The 26768-nt window shown below is 40.4% G+C and overlaps 1 protein-coding gene across 1 annotated transcript in view; it reads right to left on the bottom strand.

Annotated features, from left to right (window-relative positions):
• DERA (deoxyribose-phosphate aldolase) overlaps positions 1-23433 on the bottom strand; it is a 118447-nt gene extending 95014 nt beyond the window's left edge. The window contains exon 1 of the mRNA XM_082352013.1: positions 23294-23433. Coding sequence (XP_082208139.1) covers positions 23294-23324 — 31 coding nt within the window. The 5' untranslated portion in view covers positions 23325-23433. The remainder of the gene's footprint in view (positions 1-23293) is intronic.
• Positions 23434-26768: the final 3335 nt, after the last annotated feature.

The raw sequence follows: 26768 nt of genomic DNA, 5'->3' as shown, positions 1-26768 counted from the left end.
CTGACTCCTAAGCAAGAATTTCATTTAGAACCTCACTGCCTTTATTTACATATCTGAAAAAGACATGGTATTAATTAGTTAATATAACTAACCATCAAAAGAGGGATTCCCTTCAATCTACAAATCGCCTTTGGTATTACATCCCTGGTGCTATTTTTCTGATTATATAGACGGTTGTAACAAATTGACAACTTACTTGCTCCCCTTTCCCAAGTAATACTGACATATCTACTCCAATTTATAAGCCCTCTGCCTAGAACACTATTCCCTCATTCTCACCTGGCAAGCTCCTTTCTCATCTTTCAGATATCAGTTTCATCATTCTCTTTGAAGCTTTCCCTGACACCCCATATACATTAGGTGCCCCTAATAACGTGCTCTCTCAACACCCTGCACTACTTCTGCCATCAAGATTATCATAGAGAAAACAGAAGGAACAGTGAAAGTTGAAATCCAGAGCTACCACCAGCTCCCTTCCCTTCCTCTACCCTGAGAACACTAGCAGTCTAGCTTCTGTTCCCCCAGGCAAAAGACTGGAGGATTCAACTCTGCAGAAACGGACCAGGCCAAGAAGAAAGACCCAAAGTTACTGAACAACTGGGAGTCTTTCAATGAAATGTCCCAGCAGGATCATCCTATAGTTGATAAGCCCCACTCATGCCCAAAAAGCATCTAATGAGTGTTTTTACTGATACAAAAATTGGAGGAATTTTCCCAGGCCAACAGTCATTTCTCACATCAATTATAAGTAGTGGGGTGGGGAGGCCCCCAAGACCACCCTCGGGTTTGATAATTTACTAAAAGGACTTCTAGAACTCACTGAAAGCTAAAAAGCTGTCAATATTATACTCACAGTTATGGTTTATCACAGCCAAAGAATATGGATTAAAATCAGCCAAGGAAGAGACATAGGAAGCAGAGTCCAGGAGAGTTCCAAACACAGAGATTCCAGCTGTCCCCTCTCAGTGGAATAATGAACAGCTTTAACTCCTCTTGGCAGCAATGCGTGGTAATATGCAGAGTACTGCCAACCAAGGAAGTTCATCTGGGCCTCGGCATCCAGAGCTCTTATTAGGGCTTGGTCACAAAGACATGGTCACCGTGCCCCTGATACCCATGACCCAAAGCATTCACCATGAACCACATCGTTAGGTCATCTGGTGTGGCCCAAAACCACTCTTATCAGGCAGGACATTTCCAGGACTTAGAGATTACCTTCCAAAGCCAAAGGCAAAAACCAGAACTCTCTTTAGATAAGACTAAATTCTCTATAGTAATTCTCTAAGTTCCATCCTGTTACAGGCAGACCTCAGAGATCCTGCAGGTGCAGTTCCAGACCACTGCAATAAAGTAAATATCGCGATAAAGTCATACAATTTTTTGGTTTCCCAGTGTATATAAAAGTTATGCTTATACTGTACTGTAATCTATTAAGTGTGCAACAGCATTATTTCTAAAAAAAATGTATATGCCTTAATTAAAAAATAATTATTGCTAAAAAATGCTAACCATCATCTGGGCCTTTAGTGAATCGTAATCTTTTTTGCTGGTGAAGGGTCCTGCCATGAAGCTGACGGCTGCTGACTGATCAGGGTCATGGTTGCTGAAGGTTGCAGTGGCTGTGGGAATTTCTCAAAATAAGACCACAGTGAAGTCTGCCACATCAGTTGACTCTTTCTTTCACCAATGACTTCTCTGTAGCATGCAATGCTGTTTGATAGCATTTTACCCACAGAAGAACTTCTTTCAAAATTGGACTCAATCTTCTTAAACCCTGCCACGCCTTTATCAACTAAGCTTATGTAATATTCTAGAGCTTCTGTTGTCATTTCAAGACTCTTCACAGTATATTCACCAGGAGTAGATTCCATCTCAAGAAACCACTGTCTTTGCTCATCCATAAGAAGCAACTCCTCATTCGTTTAAGTTTTATCATGAGATTGCAGCAATTCAGTCACATCTTCAGGCTCCACTTCTAATTCTAGTTCTCTTGCTATTTCCACCACACCTGAAGTTACTTCCCCTCCCCCCAAAGTCTCAGACCCCTCAAAGTCATCCATGGGGGTTGGAATCATCTTCTTCCAAACTCCTGTTTATGTTGATATTTTGACCTCTTCCCATGAATCATGAATGTTCTTAGTGACATCTAGAATGGTGAATACTTTCCAGAAGGTTTTCAATTTACTTTGCCCAGATCCATCATAGGAATTGTGTGGCAGCCTTACAAAATGTGTTTCTTGAATAATAAGAATTGAAAATCAAAATTACTCCTTAATCCATGTGCTGCAGGATGGATGTTGTTGTCAGCAGGCATGAAAACAACATTAATCTCATTGTAAGCCTCCATCAGAGCTCTTGGGTGACCAGGTGCATTGTCAGTGAGCAGTAATATTTTGAAAGGAATATTTTCTTCTGAGCAGTAGGTCTCACTGTGGACTTAAAATAGTCAGTAAACCGTATTATAAACAGATGTGCTGTCATCTAGGCTTTGTTGTTTCATTTATAGAGCACAGGCAGAGCAGATTTTGCATAATTCTCAGGATTTCAGAATGGTAAATAAGCACTGGCATCAAACTAAAGTCACCAGCTGCATTAGCTCCTAACAAGAGAGTTAATTAGCCTGCCCTTTGAAGCTTTGATGCCAGGCACTGACTTTTCCTCTCTAGTTATGAAAGTCCTAAATGGCATCTTTTTCCAAAATAGGGCTATTTCACCTACATTGAAAATCTGTTGTTTAGTGTAGCCACCTGCATTATTTGAACTAGACCTTCTGGATAACTTGCTGCAGCTTCTACATCAGCACTTGCTGCTTCACCTTGCACTCTGATGTTTTGGAGATGGATTCTTTCCTTAAACCTCATGAACCAACCTTTGCTAGCTTCAAACTTCTCTTCTGCAGCTTCCTCACCTCTCTCAGCCTTCAAAGAATTGAAGAGAGCTAGGGCCTAGTTCTGGATTAGAATTTCACTTACGGCAATGTTGTGGCTGGTTTGATCTTCTATCCAGACCACTACAATCTTCTCCATATCAGCAATAAGGCTGCTTCGCTTTCTTATCATTTGTGTATTCACTGGAGTAGCACTTTTAAGTTCCTTCAAGAACTTTTCTTTTGCATTCACAACTTGATGATTGTTCGGTGCAAGAGGCCTATCAGCATTCCTCTCTCACTAAGCTTAATCATTTCTAGCTTTTGATTTAAAATGAGAGATGTGCGACTCTTCCTTCCTCTTGAACACTTACAGGCCATTGTAGAGTTATTAATTGGCCTGATTTCAATACTGTTGAGCCTCAGGGAATAGGAAGGCCTGAGGAGAGGGAAAGAGATGGGGGAATGGCAGGTCGGTAGAGCAGTCAGAACACACACAACGATTATTGATTAAGTTTGTCATCTTATGAGTGTGGTTCGTGGCGCCCCAAAACAATTACAATAGTAACATCAAAGATCCCAAGTCACAGATTACCATAACAAATATAATAACAATGAAAAAGTTTGAACTATTGCGAGGGTTACCAAAACGTGACAGAGAGACAAGAAATGAGCAAATACTGTTGGAAAAATGGTGAGGATAGACTTGCTCGACGCAGGGTTGCCACAAACCTTCAATTTGTAAAAAGCACAATTTCTGCCAAGTACACTTAAGTGCAATAAAACAAGGCATTCCTATATTTCATTTTCCCTCTATTTCAGAAATGTCATTTGAAAGTATACCATTATACTCCTAAAAGACGCAACATCTCCTTTCTATAGACCACCAGAACTTACATTCTGGACTCAGAGTTAACATATGGACTTACAATATAAATGACATTTCACCATATCCCAGACGCTTTGCTTTGTAAGGGTAGCAGAAAAAAATCTAAGAAGCAAGAAGACAAAAAGTCCTTTACATTTTCTTTTACACTCTACCTGGCCTATTTTTTGCCTTTATAAAACAGACTCACTCTATCAGCCTAAATCAAGCATTGGTTCTTCAGTCTCTATACCTGTTACTTTGCCAGGCAAAGCAAGTTAGGAACCTTCATGGGCTCATATATGCTTGTCGAATTTGGAAACCACATGGTTTTCAGACAAATTAACATCTTAAATAAATATGTTAACAGTTTCCCATATTACAAGACATTTCATTGCCAAGATCTTGGTTTTACCACTCTACTGTACACTCTCGTAAAGACACATCATAAAACTTACTAAACCACATTTGGATTTCCAAATACTTAGCCTTTCAATTCAATGTACTCTGAGAAAACTTCTAAATGGTTTCTCCAAGCCCCTAAGTGTGCCTAGTGTTCAGAAGCAATCGTTAGACCTCAGAGAAATTCATCAAGCAGCTGGAAAACTTTGGCCCCCTATTGGTAAAGATCCATCTCTCAGTCCTTTGAGAAGATTTGATTAATTACTCTAGGAGCTAAGAGCCTCAGAGAAAACCTATTTAACTCTTTCCTCTCGATGAGAGACTTGATTACAGACTTTCCTAAATTAAAATCTGAAAGCATCCCAAAATGCTCTGGGCATTTTATTTTTTTTAATAGAAAACATTATTCATAAAGCTGCTACCCATGCTGGACGTCGTGCTAGTCACACAAGCTAGAGTCTGCAAGGATCCTTACATGCTAGAACAGACCTGTACAAAACTAATCCTATCAAAATATCATAAGCATAATTTAAAGGCTACGTAATAGAACTAAAAATAATAATAAAAACTTCATTTAAATTTAAATAAGTATGTTAATCTCCCCCCAAAAAGGAAAGAATAAATATGTTAATGGAAGTTTGTGAGTTCATATTATTCCTGATACTTCACCTTTTAGGCAAATACTTTTTAAATGACCTCTGAAGAATCACTACGATTTTGCTATTAAAATTTGTTTATTTTGATTTTGAAACCAATGTCCACTTTTACCAAAAAATATCGCTGTTCTCAAGTAATAGTGTATGAGCACTTGTCTGTGATTAGTTACCTAAAATAGGATGGCACCAATGAGACTCATCCAATAAACACTCTACAGTCCGGCTATTTATCAGTTTTCAAAAACGCTGATCACCAAAAATAAATAAATAAATAAATAAAAATTTTAAAAAATACAAGAACTTAGGACGGATAAATTCCCACTGGGGGGAAAAGCCCCCAATGATAACTATCTTTAATATATTTCCATATGAAGGGAAGCAAATCACTATAAGGGTAGTACTGAGTACAAACTTCAACCCCATTACACTCTAGCATACACTGGGGCTCCAGCTGCCCTAGACCCTTTGAACTTCTCCCTCACAACCCCATGTTATATTCCAGTTGGCAAATATCCTTGTACACAATCAGTTATTCTTCGGCGCTGAGGTCAGAACTTTCCAACATTCCTATTATATCCTGTGTAAAGAGAAGGGTAAGTAATCCTTATTGTAGCTCACAACGTTCCAGGCACCATGCCTGCTGCTCTACATGTAATGCCTCATTTAATCTTCACCCTGTGGCCTAGCTTTTATTCACCACGTTTTTATAGGTGTGAAAACTCAAAAATCATGGGTAGAAGAATCAGGATTTGAATCCCAGGCAGTCTGACTTCAAAGGCCAATTTCCTTTCAGAAAAGTAGCTGTACTGGACTTCCCTGGCAGTCCAGTGGTTAGGACTCCGCACTTCCACTGCAGGGGGCCCAGGTTTGATCACTGGTTGGGGAACTAAGATCCCACATGCCGTGCGGCGCAGCCAGAAAAAAATAAAAAAAATAAATAAAAGGCTATACTTCCCAACATATATATTTATTTGCAGAAAAGTTTAATCTGGGTGGTCTCGAACTACATACCCAAATTCTCAAACTGGGACAAGAGATCAACCTTTGAACCCAAAGTGAACTAAGTTTTGAAAGAAAAATAAAAATTTTTTAAATAAACATTTATTGCATAGCTACTGTACGTACCATACATGCCTTCTATCACCTTCTCACTACCTTCTTATTTGCAGAAAATATCAAACGCTTTCCACATCCCTACATACCACAGTCGCCCGCTCTCCAGCAATGCCTTTATCTATGTTTAAATACATATATTTAAACACATGCAGAAGGAGCTTGGGATGTAGGTGTACCCCTAAAACAGCAGGCATCTAACATGTGCTAAAATATGGATAAAGAAGATGTAGCACATATATATATAACGGAATATTACTCAGCCATAAAAAGAAATGAAATTGAGTTATTTGTAGTGAGGTGGATGGACCTAGAGTCTATCATACAGAGTGAAGTAAGTCAGAAAGAGAAAAACAAATACCGTATACTAACACATATATATGGAATCTAGGGGAAAAAAAAAAAAGCTTCTGAAGAACCTAGGGGCAGGACAGGAATAAAGACGCAGACGTAGAGAATGGACTTGAGGACACGGGGAGGGGGAAGGGGAAGCTGGGACGAAGTGAGAGAGTGGCATGGACATATATATGCTGCCAAATGTAAAATAGATAGCTAGTGGGAAGCAGCCGCATAGCACAGGGAGATCAGCTCGGTGCTTTGTGACCACCTAGAGGGGTGGGATAGGGAGGGTGGGAGGGAGACACAAGAGGGAGGAGATATGGGGATATATGTATATGTATAGCTGATTCACTTTGTTATACAGCAGAAACTAACACACCATTGTAAAGCAATTATAGTCCAATAAAGATGTTAAAAAAAATAAAAGAAAACACCCTGACTGTAAGCAGACAGGGCTCCAGTTGACACTGCCTTCCAAAACCAACAAACCAACCCCGTCACATTATGGAGCACCGTGACTGCCAACACTGCCTGGGAACCTCTGTCCAAAACTGAATTCGAGTGGCAATCACCACGTGCTGGGTGCTGATTCAAAACACTGCTTCCCACAGCAGCACCTGATCGCCTTCTGCAATTTCTCTTCGGGAAGAAGTTCTTTTGTGGCACAGGTTTTTAACGAGGGGGCTGGTTTTGCCGGTGCTTTGAGATGCTCTGTGACAAGTCATCAAAAACGTGAAAGCACCAGCACCCCTACTTTAAACAAGAAGTGATTAGACTTGCCAACTCGGAAGTTAGGCTGAGTCAGCTCTACAAGAGCATCTCTGCAGCCACGCTCCTCGGGAAGCATTCCCCCTGGGGGTGCACCCCAGGAACACAGACCCCCTCCCCAATCCACCCCCCCCACCCCCGCCTGCTCCAGAACTGGAAGCACTGTTGCAGTCACGTGACCGAGTCAGCTCTCCACAGGAGCTGGGTCTGGTCCGAGTTTCGCAGACGAGGCTACTCCGGTCTGCAGGGGAGGATTTAACAGCTACAGCCCTAGAAGACTGAGAGACTTACGTAAGGTCAACTATACCCAGCAGACTGGACAGAAGTCAAAATGGCAAGATGTCGGGAATAGCAAGAAGGCCCCCCACCACCCAGTGTTCCCTCTAGTTAAATGTTTCAAATTGCACAGCTGTCATTCCTTGGTACTTATTAAAGGTAACTTTCCTAGGAAAAGTGGCTCTTTACACCATCCATCTCTCACACATTGGTGGGAAGGCATTTTCTGTTCTTCTCCCAGACAGCTCTTAAACAAGAGGAAAGGCACCCTCCAAACAGACAGCTCAGGGGAAAGCTCACAGCAAGAGGCAGGTGCCCCAGAGGCAGAATTTCCCCTGCTCCATAAGCAGTATCCGTACCACCAGTTGACTCTTGATTACCCAGGGGTTAATGATCCAAACAGGTTGCTCTAGGCCCCTGGCCTTTTCCTGTTCCCATTGCTTGCCCATGGCATGCCCACCATATAATCCAAATTATAAATATATAAAAAGTTGAATTTTAAAGTAATCATTTTTTGTCTCTTGTTTTTAAACCCCTATATAAGAGGAATAATGAGTAAGAATTTTAAAATTATTAATTAAAATAACATTTGGAGATTATAGATTTCCTGTCTACCTTCATTGGTTTCCAATTAAGACTGGTAATTAGCAGTTGGTCATATATGGAATGTGAGGTTATATGAAGAATAACAAACATAAGTATGAAATATTAAAAATAAGTATATAAAGAGGCAAGGTAGTTCTCAGGTTAAGAGCAGTCTTCCAAGTCACACAGACTAGGGCTGAGTCCCAGCCCACCACTCTTGCCAGCTATACGATTATAGGCAAGATCCCTTACCTCTCAAAACCCAGCCCCCTCACTCTGTAAAATCAGGATAAAAATGGTACTGACTATATAAAATTGTTGGGAGGAAGAAAGTACAGGCTAATGCATGTACTTAGCTATATGATTTTGTATATTTTAAGGACTCAATCAATATTAACTTTTATTGTAATGGTATTCATAGTACCATATTCATGAAAGCAAGAGCATCTCCCTTTCAAAATATTCTAAGTAAATCAAGTTTAACTTTGTCAGCATGATAATGATCAAGTAGTTCTGTAACAATACGGTTTTCTACAGATATATATCAAAGTAGTAGGGGCAAAATGGTACGATGTCATTTTGGATTTACTTTCAAATACTATAGCAAAAAGGGGGACTAGTAAAGCAAGTGTGGCAAACTATGACTGTTGAATCTAGGGGATGGGTATATGGTTCATTACCGCCATCTCTCCATCTCTGTGACTGTTTGAAAACCTTCATAATAAAAAGGTAAAAAACAATCAATTGGTCTGTCAACAGATATTTATTAAGAACACTCCAGGAGCCCAACACAGAACTGGTGCCATGAGATAAACTAACTATTGTTTTAAAAAAAAATATCAGGCAAGCAGCAACTGTACCTTTCTGGCATGTCACCAAGAAGCACAAGCTAAGTAAAGAGAAGGGCTCTGATCCGTGAATAGAGATTTCACAGCATCACAGATGGCGTTTATGCACCCGACTCACTGGAGAGCCTTAGCCTTTCTTAACCACAGTTCCTCATCTGAACCAGAGAACAAATAATAAATCTGAATGACTACTTTCTCATTCCTCCCAGGAGAGAACTAGTACCCTTCCAAATGCATCAGAGAAAAACTGTTTCATTATACATGATGGATGCCTTAGGGCATTAAGGCTTAATTCTCTTGCAGACCCCAATTGGGGAAGGCTGCTGGAACCTCCACTCAGAACCCTCTTGCTCTTAGTTTTCTCACAATTCTAGAAACCTCGATGCTCTTGTTTCTTGCCTAGTGCATATTCAAAACAGCAAATCAGAAGGTGGAGATCTCCATGGCAGAAGGCTGACATCCTGATCACACAAGAGGAACCAAACACTTTATTAAAAATACAGTCAGTGAACCAAAAAAGCAGAGCAGCCCAGGCACTTTAGAGAAAAGTGGCTCTAAAAGCCTCAGGAGTCCATTTATACCTTTTATTTCTAAAAGTTAATATTTACTGAGTACTTACAATACAGAGTACTTACAAGGACTTACATGCTTGTACTGATGATCCTCCAAGTCGCCAAAAAACAATTAAATTTTACCCAGTGCACTCTACTTCACACAGAGACTAAACCTTCAGAGTTCTGCTTCTCCACAGTATGATAGTGGGCAAGTTTAATTTCATTCTATTTATACATTTTTTTAAATTTCTATGATGACTATATACTACCTATTAGGCAAAAACATCTTTTAAAGATACTTAAGTTTAGGAAAATTTCATCCTAAATGGCATAAATTTTAAACATTTTTCATTCATACTTTGAAAGAGTAAAACCTCCACACTGATTCATTTTCCAAAGTTTTCAGATAGGTATGCCTCTTATGTAGGAGTTATCATCTTTGGTGTTAAGGAACAGGTAATCAATATGGTGAGAAGCAAAGTTACAGAGAAAAAAAAAAATCAAAATAATTTAAAAGACATCTACTAAACAAGAGGAATAAGAGAAGGTTTCAGGAGAGTGGAGGGATTTAAGCTTGACCTCCAAGGGGGAAGGTGTGGGTAACAGGAACAGGCCAAATGATCCAGGATCCTCAAAGAGACAGAGCAAAATGTCTGGGCTTCGCACAACAGGCATTGTAAGTTGCCAGAAAAGGCACTAATGCTTCTTTATTCATTCACTTAACAAACACTAATAAAAACAATTATAGGCACCATGAAAGCTACTGTTCTCTGTAATATGAGGGACACACAGACCCAACAAACACAGATGCTACCCTCGAGCAGCTTATTATATAAAGCATCACTACAACATGCAAACACAGGACAGAAGTCAGTACGTGCCATAGGACAAGGCAAAGGACCTCGGGAGATGAGTGGTGAACAGCAGAGGAAATGAAGCAAGCCTTTAACAGAGGAGGTGAAATAATGAAAGCTGTATTTTCGGAAGATTACTGGATTAATGGCTATCATTTATTGGTCACTCATCAAGTTAAGCGTGATGTAACTATATTTCTCATTGAATATTCACACTAATTCTGCCACGAAGACAGCAGGTCCATTTTATAGATGAGGAAACTGAACCTCAGAGATTAAAGTACTTATCCAAGGACACACAGCACATGTCAGGGCTAAGATTCAAACAGGTCTCTATGATTCCAAACTATTTCTACGATGCCGTATATAAAATCTTTATCCAAGGACACACAGCACATGTCTGGGCTAAGATTCAAACAGGTCTCTATGATTCCAAGCTATTTCTACGATGCCGTATATAAAATCTTTAGAGTGAAAAGCATATTTACTTAATTCAACTATTTGACATGCAACTTTAACAGACTGTAACAGACATTTCCACTTCCAGTCTTGTAAGAACTCCTATGTGGCTAAACCCATTCATCACCTCCTGACAGCACTATTTTTTTTTTTTAATATATGGTTCAGTTACTTAAAAGGATTCATTCTTTTTTATAACTTTTTATTTTATATTGGAGTATAGTTCATTAACAATGTTGCGTTAGTTTCAGGTGTACAGCAAAGTGATTCAGTTATATGTATACATGTATCTATTCTTTTTCAAATTCTTTTCCCATTTAGGTTGTTACATAATATTGAGCAGAGTTCCCTGAGCCATACAGTAGGTGAGAGCACTATTTGATTGTCCCCCCAATTCAATTACGCCTTTCTACTAAAGACTGCAATTACATTAGTTTGACTAAGTCAGATTTTTTATTTTTCATGAAACGGAAATACATCTTAAAGGAGCCAAATAATCAAAATAGCAAATATGAGAAGATAAGCATAATTTGTTCTATTTGAACAAACAACTATAAGGAAAAGTTTAATCAAATATGGATTTTCCTGGGGCAGATGAGAAAGACCACTGTCATGACTTAGATATGTGATAGAATGAGCAAAGTGTAGGAATAGAAGAAAAGAGGAAGAGGTGAATCTACAAGGTACTTTTTATGAATGAAACACTAAGACTATGATCAATACTCTGCCATGCAGAGGAATGAATACAAAATAAAAGGCTCTGCTTGCATGAAAGACTTGTGAAGTCCAGATGTACATTCATGAGACATCTAGAGAGAAAGAAAATACATAATAATGTATTTCATTATGTCCAATCATCACAGAATGGGGGGGATAAAAACTGACCACTGGAACTTAGAGCCTTGAAAGCCCGGGAGGACTGTGATGACCGGAGAAGGAGGGAAAGGTATGAATTCCAAGCGCAGAGACCATCGCAGACCTACAGCTCCACAGAATGGGAGCTCTAAGTAATGACCAGAGACTCAAAAGAACTTCAGAACCACAAGGACTCTCAGAGATCACGTGTCTGTATTTTGTTTTGTTTTCTCAATAGACTTCACTACTTAGAGAAGTCTGAGGTTCCCAGCAAAACTGAGTGGAAGGTACAGAGACTTCCCATTTACCCCCCGCCCCACACAGGCACACCCTCCCCATTATCCACGTTCCCCACCAGAGTGGCACATTTGTTACAACAGATCAACGAACACTGTCATATGTCTGTGTCACCGATTTGGAAAGCACAAGCCAGGGCACTGGAGTCCCCTACCCAAGGTCACATGGCCAGATGCTGTCAGAGAAAGGACCAGAATGCCTGGGTCCCAATCCTGTATCCTTTCCTGATAAACCACAATGCACTGGGTGAAGCAGACATGGCCAAGTACAGATCCCCCGACATTCACTCCACAGGATGCCTGATTTCACTTGACCTGTAAATGTACTATCGTCGGCACCAAAACAATTTAACTCTCTTTCAGAAGCAGAGGGAAGTCTGCTTTTTCTCTGAGGCATCTTCTGTATTATTAGCACCAATGCCCATTGTCTAGACTCTACATGCTAATAATCACTAAGTCCCACAGCTTCTCTATTTTATGTAACTACTGGCATAATATTACAAACAGTCAAACAATACTCATCTGCAGAATGAAACTGTGATTTTTTTCTTCCTGGAGCCAGATCCATGAGGTGTTTTCACTGCTAAAACCCATATGAGATCTCTGCCTCACGCAAGAGATTCCCCACAGTATTTTTAAATGTTAGTAATAAATATCAATACAATGTTGATGGGTTCATTGTTTGAAACAGGGCAACTGCATATCCCAAGGATGAGCAAAGTCTGCTTTCCTTGGCAAGAGTAAAGCTCTGTGCTTTCCCAGTGACACTTCAAAGTTTGATGAAGAGAAGTTTCTCAAGGCCGGGGCCTCCCAACTTCTGTGGCCCTCGTCTCTTTCACAAAGATGTGGACGGTGCTGAGTGCGCACTAGGTACGCTACATATACGTGCTGGATGGAAGGGTTTGAGAGTATAGTAATAATTACCTCCTGAAGAGTCAAAACTTTTTGAAAAAGGAAAATAAACTCTGCTTATAAAGATACAAGACTAACATACATTTCTTGTTTCTTTGGAAAATTATCAGAAGCATTTCAGTTTCTCCCTAAATACTGAAGAAAAAAAAAAAAATCTCCCCTCAAAACGCCAAAATAGACAGAGCTGGAGCTACTTTGCCAAATACAAATATATAGAGGATTGTCCCCTTCCTCCCTGAGTCCACAACACAAACTTAATAATCTCCAAGGAAATATGAGTATGTTCTTTCTCCTACCAGAAAATTAACTAAATTACTCTTTCTGGTAGACAATATCACATCTGCGGGTATTGGGATCTTTAGGGTCTGCCCCTTCCAGTCTCTGAGACCATGGAGAAGATACTCTCGGATAAGTTTCCAAAATCATCATCAGGACCACTGTTTGACTATATTTTTCCATTTAGTCACTGGCATTATTTGAATAAAATATGCTCCATTTCAGATACAATGCACTTTTCAGATATATACACCTATTTAACTGCCTTACACTCCTGATTTTTCCAATATGCCTTCACAATATGCTTTGCACGTTTGGTGACATATTTCAACTAGAAAATAAAAGGCTAACTTCTCCCCAGATTTGCTTACAGAAGCTTTGGTAACCAAATACAAAAAACTATGACATATAAAAGATATTAAAGCAAAGGTAAAAGTGACAGAGAAAGGATTTCTCAAAAAAGTAATACAGTCGTCCCTCGGTATCCACAGGATTCGTCCCGGGAGTCCCACGGATACCAAAATCTATGGATGCTCAAATATCTTACAGAAAATGGCACAGTACAATCAGCCCTTCAGGGATGCGGAACTCGCGGATACAAGCCAACTGAATATAGTAACGGAAGATTCCCTGAAACTCTAATTGATCTGGGTCACTCTGGCTTACTGCAGGGTTCTAAATCTGCAGTGTTCATGAGAACCATCTGGGGAGCTTGTGAAAATGTAGATTCCTAGGCTCCTCCTTTCATATGGGTAACGAAAGCTATTGTGGAGCTCAGGAATCTGCATTTTTAACAAGCATCTCAGGTGATCCTGATTCAGGTCCAGAGCCCAGCCGAGCTCCTACAAAGCTAACGGTAAATGGAGGTAACGCAATGGAATAAATCAGCAAAGACAGAGCCTGAGTCTCAAGTCCAGTACTGCCTCTAACCAGCCCTGTGACCATAGCTTTACCTTCCTTAGGTCTCCATTTACTCGTCTGTAATACAAGGTATTATCTGTGAGTCTGACACCTAAGATGCCTTCCTGCTGTGAAACTGTGACATGTTTAAAAAAATAAAAGAGGTAGCTTTATAAATGCGGACACTATTTATTTCCCTAGGAAAGTGTTTGACATATTCCTAAGTAATGTTTATACAAGGATCTCTACATCAGAGATAATAGTCTGTAGACCTTAAACATGCCAGACACCTAGTTCAATGCCAAATGTTAGACATTGAATGAAATCACACACTTACACACCCACAAACACACCCCTGCCTTGTGGCCATGGGGCAGGAGTTGTGTCCACTAGGTGTTCAGTTGCAAAGCTTACCTGAATCTGAATTACAAGAGCAGCTAATCTGGATATTTTTACCAGACATTAAACACCACAATCTTGACATTATTAACCACATTCCATGAGAACCAAAGCACCACTTAAGCGGCACCTTTTTAGGAAGTAATTACCAGAGGCTGCTCTTATCTCAGACTTTGCTTTAGGGGAAGTAGGCCTGACTCTACAAAGACAGAAGTTGCAGCCCAGGAGAGTCTCAACACTTAAAAATCTGTATAGTTTGTTGGAGCGGAGATGAAACATTTATCCTTCTCGTGCGACCACTGTGGTTTCCAGGGAAATGACTATTAATGGCTGAGGCAGGCAGAGGAGAGGTACATCCACAGATGCACACACACCACACACCAAAGTTAACTGAAAAATTTCAAAGTGCCTTTTTATGCCTTTAACTCAAAGATGAACACATTTCAAGGTGACCCAATCCTCCAGTGACAGGCAGCATTTTAAAAGGGCCAGCGCTCTCCACTTAAACAATTTCTAGTGACACGTCTAAATCGCATCCTCCAGGGCTCTCTCCGTTGTCTCGTTGACTAGTCTTTCTTTCCCAGCAGAGGTATCCCATTTCAAATGAGCGCTTGAAGTTCGCCTTCCCTCCTAACAATTAAAATCCACAGAGCTCAGATGCTTTAAAAAGAAATTTTGGTTTTTTTTTTAATTAGCAGGCACCATGGAAAACTTTTAATTATTTAATTATACAACAAACCCACATGATTATAGTTCTTTCTGTTTACCAAAACAGTATCAGAACAATAAAACACAGCCTCACCATTCACGCTTATAAGCAAATGGTAAAAGACTTCTAAGGTAAAATCAAAGTTCGAGTTCAGAAAAGGATGCCCAATTTAAAACCTAAAAGCGTACATGATCATTATATTGACTCTGTGGATGAATTTCATACGTAGAATATGAAGGGTTTTTTTCTTCTTTATTCACTAAAGTATTACTGTTAGCCAGTACAGAATGAGAAGATTACACTAGAAATCTGAAAATTGGGTTCCTATAGTTAATGAAACATGCCAGGCTGTTCTGGGTAAGTTCCTTTGCAGAAACTACTCCCTGTCACAACCATCCTTTCCAAAAACCTCCCCTGGACTATCTGTAAATTCCTCCATCACTTTCCAATCTGATTCCTTCTATATGGTCACCTGCATCCTCCTGTGATGACGTACACGACAGTGTCCCTTCGTTGACGGTGAGCTTCAGGAAAGCAGAGAGCAGGCTATGGTCACTCTGGTATCCCAGCCATTACCATGAGCAACAAGTAACCAGTGCCAGGAACAGCAGGAACTCTACTTTGTTTTTTTTTTTTTTGGTTTTTTTAAAATGTGTATAAGTTTATAATACATAAGAATAAATTTTTTAAATGTATTCTGGTCCCCTCCCCCTCCTAAACAATTGTCCTAACCCCCCACCCTGGGAGGGTGGGAGTCATTTGAGCCAGGTCAGGAGGGGGACTCACTATGGCCCAGAGTGGGCTATGGGAGCCCAACAAGCTAGGGGGGCACTTAAGCACGGGGGGTAGGCCAGAGTCCAATCGCAACGCGGAGGGTGTCTGCACGAAGGGACGGGGTAGCCAGACGTGGGAGTCGAGACAAGCAGGAAAAGGAGGTTGTCTACATGGATGGGTAGCCTGGTTCAGAGAGCCATAGACCTGCTGGGGGGGTATCAATGTGGGCAGCAGCCTGATGCAGGCAGGCGGAGCTCAGGCTGGATGAAGGTACCCAGCTCAGAGTGTCAGAACCTGAGTAAGTCAAGAAGAATGTCTACCGGCCGTGGAGTATGTAGAGCCCAGCCTGTGAAGGGTTTCAAATATGCAAAGAGAGAAAAATGGAACAAATCCGTGGTACTGTACTGGAATTGGAGGAATCAGTCTGAACTCATGGTTTTCCCTATATAGAGAGATATAGATAGATGATAAGTAGACAGTTAACAGAAGTAAATGTGTGGGTGTATGTGTGTACACATTCTCTAGCTCTACCAAGTAAGGGGCTTAGGAGCAGAGACATTCCAGTCACTATGAGCATACCTACCGCCCAGATCCTGGCATCTAAATACGATTATCCACTGAAAGAAACATTCCTTGGAGAAAGAGCTGACTCTAGTGCTGGGGCAGGGAAAGTATAAGATAAGCCTGGGACACCTTGTTAAGCCAAAAAAGAATGAAGTACTTCAAAAATAATGGTATACATTAAAAAATAATAATAATAATAATAATGGTACACGTCAAAAAGAGAGAGAAACTAGGATGAAGGGGCTCCCCTTAGCAAAATCTAAACAATTTGGATATTAAATAATAATAGTAACAATTACAACCCATTTGGAAAAAATAGGAAACCTCAAATATATACTAATATAAACAAACATAAATAAATTGAAAATCTGCAGGGAAACAGGGTACTTAAACAGTTTCAAAGTACCACCACACAAAATACACATGAATTACAAAGGTTAAAAAGTAACTTTACAGTGGTGAAGCCTAGAAGACAGCACCTTAATCGAATAATCAAAATGAACACCATCAATAATGAGACAAATCAATATCATGTGCTACCTAACAGGATGCAATGAGGAGAACACAGCATCATTTCTGTGAAATTCCTGCCAGAGATGCATAATCTGAATCTAACCACGAAAAAAACACTGCAAACAGAAACGGAGGAACATCCTATAAAGTAACTGGCCCGTATGCTGCAAAAGTCAATGAAACACTGAGCAATCATTTCAGCCTGAAGACTAAAAAGACACGACAATTAAAGGCAACATATGATTGTGAAACGGATCTTTTTAAATAAAAAACATTGTTTGGACAACTGGCCAAACGTGAATGAAGTTGGTGGATTGGATGGTAATAATGTATCCATGTTAAAGGTCTCACTTTGAGGACTGCAGGGTTGTTGCAGCCTTTGAGGAAACTTCCCTTACCCATAGGAAATACTCAAGTATCCAGGGGCGGTGACGCATCATGTCAGTCAACCGTATTCCTCAGGTGGTTCAAAGGAAAAAGTTCTTTCTACTGCACTTACAACTTTCCTAAAAGTTTGACATTGCTTTAAAGTTAAAAAAAAAAAAAAAGTACAGCAAAAAACTTTTGTTATTCTGGTTTATAATCAATACAGGTCTCCCCTACCATCTGAAAGTAGAGGGCTCCTAGGAAACCTTTGGTAAGCCGAACTGGCATAAAGTGAAAAGTATCACCCACTTTCCGAAAGTTCTCATTATGCCATTTCGCTTTTATGGAAGACCTATGTTAGTAGGTCTAATAACTTTCTGTAAAAGCAAAAATTCTTTTGAATTTCTTTCCGTTAGTGAAAACAGGTACTAATGTAGGCATTTCATAAGTGAAGTGGTGTAAGGTAACCAAGTGCAGTGGGATACCTGTACTCAGTGGAAGATAATAAATTCATCGTGTGTAAGATCAGAATTACATAAAAATAATTATTTTCATATTATCTTTCTTCCCTAGTACCTAGAATATTACATATACACACAGAGGCAGCTATGGTGTAAAGCAAAGAATAAAGAACTTGTACTCAGATGTTCTGGATTTGAATCATTACCTATGAAGTGAAAATAACAACTCACCCCAAAGGATTACTGGGAGAATTAAAAGAGGTAATGTTTGCAAAAGTATCACATTAAACCTAAAGAAATATACATATACTAAGTATTAAAGAGAAAAAATATTGGATTCAGATATAAAATCCACACTAATTTAAAATACGGCACAAATCAATTTCACAGTTAAGAAATCTCCAGTTAACTCCACTTGGGAAATCCCCTGCAGAAATCTAAAAAATTTTTAATTCTATTCTTACCTAATCTTCAATGCCCTTCTGTCTCACAAAAAATAAACAACAAAAGGGATTCTGGAAAGGTAATTCACATTGTTTCTCACCTGAAATCTATAGACTCCTTAAACTGCCTTGTTTATAACTAAAGAGATTCCAGTTCTCAGGAAACTGTAAAAAGAGGTCCCAAAATTAGAAATCCAAAAAAACAAACCAAAAAAAGACAAAAAGCAAAGACAAAAAAGTCACCTCAAATCAACGAAACATAATTATCGAAATTTTTCTCGATCTTCCTTTCTTTCTTTCTCTCTCTCTCTTTCTTTCTTTTTCTTTCTACACCTAAAGATCACATCAAGAGACATGATTGGTTTTTAAACCCAGGAAGCCAAAGTAAGCCCAAACACTAGAGTATGAGAGCTGGGGTTTTCAAAAATACAAAGAGACAAGAAAAAGAAAACAAACCAACCAACAAAAAAACACCCTGACCACTTGGAGCTCACTCCCAGGTCCCCACCCCATGACGCTCTGAGGCCCATCAGCACACCTACCTGAAGAAATCCCAGAGGAAGGCTTTAAGATGCCACCCCAGAAAATTTCTTATTCAGTTACATCTAAGCCTACTCTCATAATCCACCAAAGTTTGGATATTTCCATTCTCCCTCAGGATAAACTTCATCTTCCCCCAGACAAATTGCAATGGTTAAGATGTGGGTTATGCAACAAGACCTACTGTATAGCACAGGGAACTCTGCTCAATATTATGTAACAACCTAAATGGGAAAAGAGTTTGAAAAAGAATAGATACGTGTGTGTGTGTGTGTGTATATATATATATATATATATATAACTGAATCACTTTGCTGTACACCTGAAACTAACACAACATTGTTAACCAACTATACTCCAATATAACATAAAAAGTTAAAAAAAAAAGATGTAGGTTATGGCAATAAAACAAAAATCTTTCACATAGACACAGGCAAATCAAAGCTAAGAAAGTCACCGTAAAATTATTCACTAGCTATCGACTTGCCTTCTCTTACATCACAGAGCGAGTGCCCCAGGCAGCACCAATAGACCAACTGCAGTGGGGAAGCACGTAGTGTTAGCACCAAACCACCTAGGTGTGAATTCTGGCTCTGCCACATTAGGTCTGCCTAACTGGCTTTTGGCAAGTTACTTCAAACTCTCTATACCTCAGTTTGCACATCTGTAGAACAGAGATCATAATAAAATCTTCACAGGGCTGTGGTGAAGACTAAATGAGATAATGCAAAAAGCACTCAGTATAGTACCTGGCACAAAACTAAAGCTCTATGGTAACCACCACCATTATACCCAGCACCTAGGCATAGTGTCTAGTGTTAAATAAAGAATTATCGTGCAAGCAACCCATGCTTTGCCTAACTTTAAAGTTAAAGATTCCAGTCAAAAAAATTTTTTTTTAACTTTTCTAAGATAACTTTGCAGTGGAAAAATCACCACCACCAAAATCAGAAGCATTCTACACCAAAGTTATGCCTTAGCACAAGTGGCAGAAATGAGCTCCTTACACTTTGATTCTTATCTAAGTTCTTAAAGGGAAAATAAAAGTTACAATGCCAAGAGGGCCAGAACTCTGTTATGGCAACTCATTTAAGGTACAGTTTAGGCACAACTATCTAATTTCTTAAATAGACAAAAATAAATGGAAAGTAACTGCATATCACATTTGCACTTATTTTAATTGTAGTTTTGGCTCGATGCCCAGCTAGGGATCGGACCTAGCTCTGTGAAGGCAGGGACTACCCTTGTCCGTCTTGTATCCCCAGAGCCCAGGGTAATACTACCCAGTTCACAATCGGTACTCAATAACTAGTTTTTGGATGAATAACAGTGCTTCGTAAAATACAAAATCCCGTCCTGCTTCTTGGTTTGGCAACTAATCCAAAACTGATCTCGTTTATCTGTATTTTAAGCAAATAAACTGCCCTTTCTGTTTGTTCCGACTTGGATTACAAAAAATGCCCCTACGGAGCAAAACATTCCTCAGTAATCATGGTCCCTGATCATTCCAATTGTGGATATATGCCTAAAACAATCTCTTTTTACTGCAACACAGGAAATTCGTAGAATTGTCCCCATCCCGTCCCACTTAAAAATCAGTTTTCAATTAGTTTTTTTCTGTTTTTCAGATATCTTTGAAAATTTCCTTTCTGTACACAAGACCTTACAGATATAAAGACAGATACAGAGCAGAGACCCTTAGAAGTCACCTAATACAACACCCCCATTTTCCAGATGCCTCCAAAGAAAATCACATTTGAAAGGAAGCCACACTGCCAACATCCTTCGTAAGTCTCTTGAGGTCTCTTTAAAGACAGAAGTAACAAAATTGAATTGTAACGTTATTCAGAAAAGAGGGAGAAGATAGAGACTGAACAGCAGCTGTCCACACACAAGGGCCCAGGTGGACACCCCAGTGCTCCCAAGCAAGGAGTAGTTCTAAATTCACTCCTTCATTCAGCAGGCATGTTTGTGGGCCTTCCGTGTGCCAGACACTATCCTAACTGCCTGGAATACATCAATGAAGAAAAGAAAGATCACTGCCCCTGTTGCACCTACATTTCAGGCAAAACTTAACAGGCATCTAGCAGAATAAAGAAAAGAACATCATGGGTCCATCTTAATATAATGCAAAGGGCCAGAAGCACTCCATAGAGCCATAAAGATCTTTAAGCCCGTGGTTCTCAAATCTGAGTGCATTTCAGAACCACTTCAAAACCACCCAGAATGCCAGGCCTCACCCCCAGAGTTTCTGACTCATTAAGAGATCAGTGTGGCCTGAGAATTTGCATTTCTAATGAGCTGTCACCTAATGTTAATACTGTAGGTCCCAGAACCACACTCTGAGAACCGCTGATCTACTGTTCAAATAAAGCAAGTAGCCTGGCCAAAGCCACAGGCTGGAGCTAGACCAGATTTAGTGTTCTTCTTCCTTCTGATTCCAAACTGGTCAAGCCTTCTCCATAGGAGGACACAGCTGTCACCTACCCACTTAACGGCAAACACTGCCCAAAGAAAAAGAGGTTTTTAGCTTTATGTATAAGTTGGAGAAAATCAGAAATTAATGTTTTAAGTAGAAAATATCTTAAACAGATAGGATTGATCACTAAACACTGACATAAAAATGAACATTAGAGGGTCTGTTCTTTCTTTCTCATGTCCAATGGGTCCATAAAAGAATGTTTTCCTTGAAGGTTTTATCATGAGGGTCAGATTCAGTCTCAAATGAACCTATTTATTAAAAAAAAAAAGTCTATTAACTAGAAGTACATACATGCACTACAATATAAATTAGTGACTGTATCAGTAATAATTTTAGTTTTGTTCTAATTGTATTTTCTAAAATTTTTACAATAAACATGAATTCCTTCATAATAAGGGAATAAAAGTTTATTTCTTTAAGAAAGTGTTTATTTTAAAAGACTTTTAATTAGAAAACTCTATAAAAGGCATCAACTAATAAACTGCATAAATTAATACTGAATGATTTTTTTTCCTAGTACATAAATATTTCAAATAATTTATTTTAGCATTTTAGGCCAAATCTCTGTCTGGATTAATGATTAATACCAATGAAGGAAAAACACCCTTGAAATATATCTGATGTTATTTAAACAAAGAGAATAAAACAAAACTATGATCATTTAAATAGCTGCATAAAAATCACATTTACTATTATTCTACATAGCAATTGATTTTTGTCTATACTGTTACTTTTCAACAAATGAATGGATGTAATTCTAGTTCTTGCAAATAAAGTAAAAAAAGTTCTATGTCAACTATACCTCAATAAGAAAAAGAAAGAGAAAAAGGTTTGTGTTTCTTGAAAGAAAAATAAGCTGCTAAGTTTTGGGGAAATAACAGTGCATCAAATGGCGAACAAAGTCACACAGCCATACCCTGAAGATACCAAGGTGACTAAGAACCACAGCCCAACCCTATCCCCCGCCCATCATCTTTCTGGATCTTCCAATCTAGGGAACTCCTTTATTACTATACTAAAGTCCACATTCCAAAGATAGAACTAGAGTTTAAAATATAACCTGCTAAAGGGCAGTGAGTATAGGAGAATCAGTTTGGTGAGGAAATCACCTGCCTTTATAAAGACAAGCTCTTACCATTCGACAAAAGTTCTGGACCATCTCATGAAGCCTAGACTCCAATTAAAACAGTCACTTTTAAAGAAAAAAGTGTACCCGTATGACTTACATACAATTTATAGCTAATTTTCTCAAAACTGGCCCCTAAAAACAGAACTCTCCTTTTAATACTATTACTGTACATACTTACTTGGTACATTGTGAGTACCTAGTAAACTATTGTATACTTACTATATATATATATATAATACTATTATATACTTACTACGTACTCACAATGTGCCAACCAACATCTTCTCATTTAATCTCCAAACCACTTTATGAGGTAAGTGCTACTATTATAATCATTTTACAGATTAAGAAATTTAAGCACAGAGTGATTAAGTTATTTGTCCAAAGTCACAGAGCTAAACTGAAGATCCAGGATACCGACATGCAAGCTATAATACTTAAACTGAGATCCTTAACCTTTGGCTCCATCATGGTTTTGCTATGTTTGAATTACAAATTTTTCACATTTTGGGAAATCAAAACTAAGTTTTCTTGCCAGAAATATTTTAGAACATCAATGAAATGAAATAAATGGCGAAATAATCCAAGCACTTTTAGAAGTCGCTGTACTTCTAAAAATCATACAATTTACATTAAGTGATATAGTCCAGAGACAACTTTTCCAACAGCACGATCACTCTGGGGATACGGCTGTGTTAACAATTACCTATGGAAACCCGGCATTAAACCGCACAAGATAATTCTATTAGGAGCGTGGAAGGGAGGTTTTCATCTGGTTTGTTTGGGGGTCTTTGCGGGTTTTTTGTTGTTGCTGTTCTTCGCAACCAGGTGAGCTAATGAGTTGGAAGATAAAAGTCTAATCTTTTCCTATTCCTTCCGCTTATAAATATAAGGCTTGGGAGTCAAGGCTTGCGGGGTCCACGTGCGCAAGGGCTGTGTCTCCCAGGTGCGGCCCCCCGAGCCTGCGCCTCCCGCCCTGGGGAGCACGCGCCACGGGGACCCCTGGCCAGGGCACCGGGCGGCGCGAGGCTCGAAGAGACAGGGGACTGGGAGCAACGGAGAGGGGAGGGAGCGACCGCGGGCCCTTACCGAGCTCCGTGCCCCGCTGGTGCGCCGACATGGCTGGGCCACCACTGCACCGCCGGCTCCCACTCGCCCGCCCGCCTTAGCTCTGCCCTTCCTGCTTCCGCGCGCGCGCGCACCGCACGCCCCGCCCTCTCCGCTCTGGGGGCGGAGCCACCGGCCGGGCCGCGGAGGCGGGATCCCGGGTTCTTTTCTCTGCCGGGAAAATCCGCTGCGCGCGTTTCTCGGTGTTCTCCACCGGGTGCGGAACTCGCGTACTAACTCCCGCAAATCATGCTGCCAGAACTCGTGGTGAAACCCTTAAGTTGATGACTGTACTGAATAAAAGCATTTGGAGACTTTTCACAGTAGGATTACAGAACAAGAAGGGAGAGGATCCTTCCAATTACTGCCTGAGACCAGAGCTCGAGGACCACACACCTGAAACGGGAGCGGTGATCCCTTAGCCTGGTAAGGGCGGCCAACCGGCAAACTGGGGCCCGGTGCCCTGTGACTTCTACGCTTGGCTTCCTGAAGAGAAGCAACTCTGTGGCCTGAAAACCCAGGGGGGCCTAGGAGTGGGAAGAACTGGGGTCTCAGCTTTGCTCTGGCAGCGATTGTGACACTGGGCCATCAACTGCCTTTCTAAGCTTCATTTTCCTTATCTGTAAGAAAGCACCTTGACAACATCTTTTTTTTAAAAAATTATTTTATTTTTGGCTGCGTCGGGTCTTCGTTGCTGCGTGCAGGCTTTCTCTAGTTGCGGCAAGCGGGGGCTGCTGTTCGTTGCGGTGCGCTGGCTTCTCATTGCGGTGGCTTCTCTTGTTGCGGAGCACGGGCTCTAGGCGCTCGGGCTTCAGTAGTTGTGGCACGCGGGCTCAGTAGTTGTGGCTCGCGGGCTCTAGAGCGCAGGCTCAGTAGTTATGGCGCACGGGCTTAGTTGTTCCGCGACATGTGGGATCTTGCCTGACCAGGGCTCGAACCTGTGTCCCCTGCGTTGGCAGGCGGATTCTTAACCACTGCGCCACCAGGGAAGTCCCTTGACAACATCTTGGAGCTCTAAAATTCTGATTCTAAGAATTCTGATTCTAAGAATACTAAGAATTTTTTCAGCCTGACTTTTTTTGTGAGCAGGAGGTTAAAGTTGTCTGGAGTCACTCAACACAGGCTACTAATCAACTCTGTACTCACGGTCAGAGACAGCTCCACTCTGCTGAAAGAAGGAAATCTCTTAGTTATGGCTTGTTTACCACGAGCCAGTTACTATGCTAGGTACTTTCAGAGAGGTGATAGCATTCGAATCCCAGAACAATCCTGCCAAGTATGTACTTGCTCTCCATTGCTCTACCTACAGACACCAAAGTTATGAACAGAGGCATCCTGGTGTAATGAGGCAGACTCCAAACGGGTCCAACTCAATACACCAGCAATTCCACCTAATGACTAGCTGGTTCCAGGAATGTTACTGCCTGTAAAATGGGGATGTTCAAAATAGATTTGACTTGCAAAGGTGCTGTACATGTATAAAGCATCTAGTACAACACACATCATGGCACATAGTAGGTGCTCAACAAATGGAAGCTACGAACGTTACTGTCAGCTTCACACAGCAATTATAGGCTACATAGGAAAGGTAATCCCAGTCTTTTCCCCCCACACATAGCTGCCTCTCAGCCTTGTCAGCACAAAGTTATTGTCAAACATTTTGAAAGTGTCTACATCCCATTCATTTATATAATAGCATTTTACCTATTTCTATCTTCACCCTGAAAGCCCCGAGCTGGCCTAGCGTTCACAGCTAGACCACCGTGTTCCCCAGTAGAACATAAAACAGTTTCACAGAACACCAACATCAGGCAAGGCCACTGTGCCCCTGATAAATCGACAGAAGCAAGACCCCTTGTAATCACGTCTGAACACAAAAAATGAACATTGTCCAAACCACAGAAATGACCAAACAACCCCCTAATCCTGGCTGTTATAAGTGACTGTAACTTCTTTACTTGTCAGTTTTAGCCTCACCCCATTCTTCTTGTATTTTAGATAAGAATTAAAATGCCCTGTCAGAATTATCACCCCTTCCTGCCAGCATCAATGCAGAGCAATGGCCCACTTCCTTGAACTTTCCCCAAATCACCAAACACAAGCCCAAATCCGATGTCATTTCTGACACCCTCTAACTGAGACACCTCACAGTTCCCCTGGTGAGTATTCTCCCTTATTGCAGCAAGTCAGTAAACCCAAATTTATTCCTGGTGATCTTTGGCTGGAGAGGCCTGAAATCCCTAAAAGATACAAAGACAATAAATGGAATTCTATTTTTTAGAGGCAGATAACAACTCTAAGCCAGATTCCAAGCCATTCATTATGCATTCATGGATAATGTAAATGTATTAAAACAAACCCAAAAAAGCTGTGAGATCCTTAGTTGGAAAACCAGAATCAGGACAGCCTCCTCTAGCAAACGTTTTTGCAATATATCTGACAAGAATTTCTCACGGACTTTTTCTAAAACTGGCCTGTTGCACAGTACTAATCTGGAATTAATCTCTACAGTTTGAACGTATGTCAAATTGGCAGCATTCAGAGACAGTAGGGATGGCATGCAAAAAGTGAGGGTTTTTTTAATGAAGAAATGTGCTAAGTTTCACTTTGTGGACTTCCCTTTTAAATGTATTGCTTTCTGAAACTTCTGAAGTATCCATCCTTAAGGTAAGGCCTCTCAGCTCTTTGGACCACTACTACATTGGAATCTCCCAAAAGTTTTTTTCCTGAAACAGATTCTAGGCTTCACCACAGCCCTACTGAATCAGAATCTCTAGGACCTTGGAATCTGTATTCTTAACAGATTCCCTCAGATGATGTTTATGCAAGCTAAATGCAAAGAATCACCAACCTAGAGGCAGAGAAACTATGCATGCAATCTGGAGCTAAAGACCAAACTGGCTCTTACAAGAGTAAAATTGTCTTTATTGTATTCTTTTAACCCATTTTGCATGCCATTCCTTTTTGTGGATATGTTTTTAAATAAAAAGTTACCGGATAAATTACTTATCTTCCCACCCCCACTTCTCCTTCAGTGAAAATTAAAGCTCTAAGAATATGTCATATTTATCTTGAAACCTCAAGAACATACCTGGCCTGGGAGACAGGAATAATCCAAAAGTTAAAGGCCAAAGGGCATGAACTATTGGGTTGGCCAAAATGTTCATTCAGTTTTTTCTGTAAGATGGCTCTAGTAGCACTTAGTTGTCTTTAACTTCATGCAAAACAATTTTGTGGGACTTCCCTGGTGGTGCAGTGGTTAAGAATCCGCCTGCCAATGCAGGGGACATGAGTGCGAGCCCTGGGCCGGGAAGATCCCACATGCCGTGGAGCAACTAAGCCCGTGCACCACAACTACTGAGCCTGCGCTCTAGAGCCCGTGAGCCACAACTACTAAGCCTGCACTCCACAACTACTGAAGCCTGCGCGCCTAGAGCCCGCACGCTGCAACGAAGAG

The sequence above is a fragment of the Balaenoptera borealis genome, assembly GCF_965194805.1.
Source record: "Balaenoptera borealis genome assembly, chromosome: 13".
Lineage (NCBI taxonomy): Eukaryota > Metazoa > Chordata > Mammalia > Artiodactyla > Balaenopteridae > Balaenoptera > Balaenoptera borealis.
Note: the sequence above shows the minus strand (reverse complement) of the source record. Positions and strands in the feature narration are given on the sequence as shown.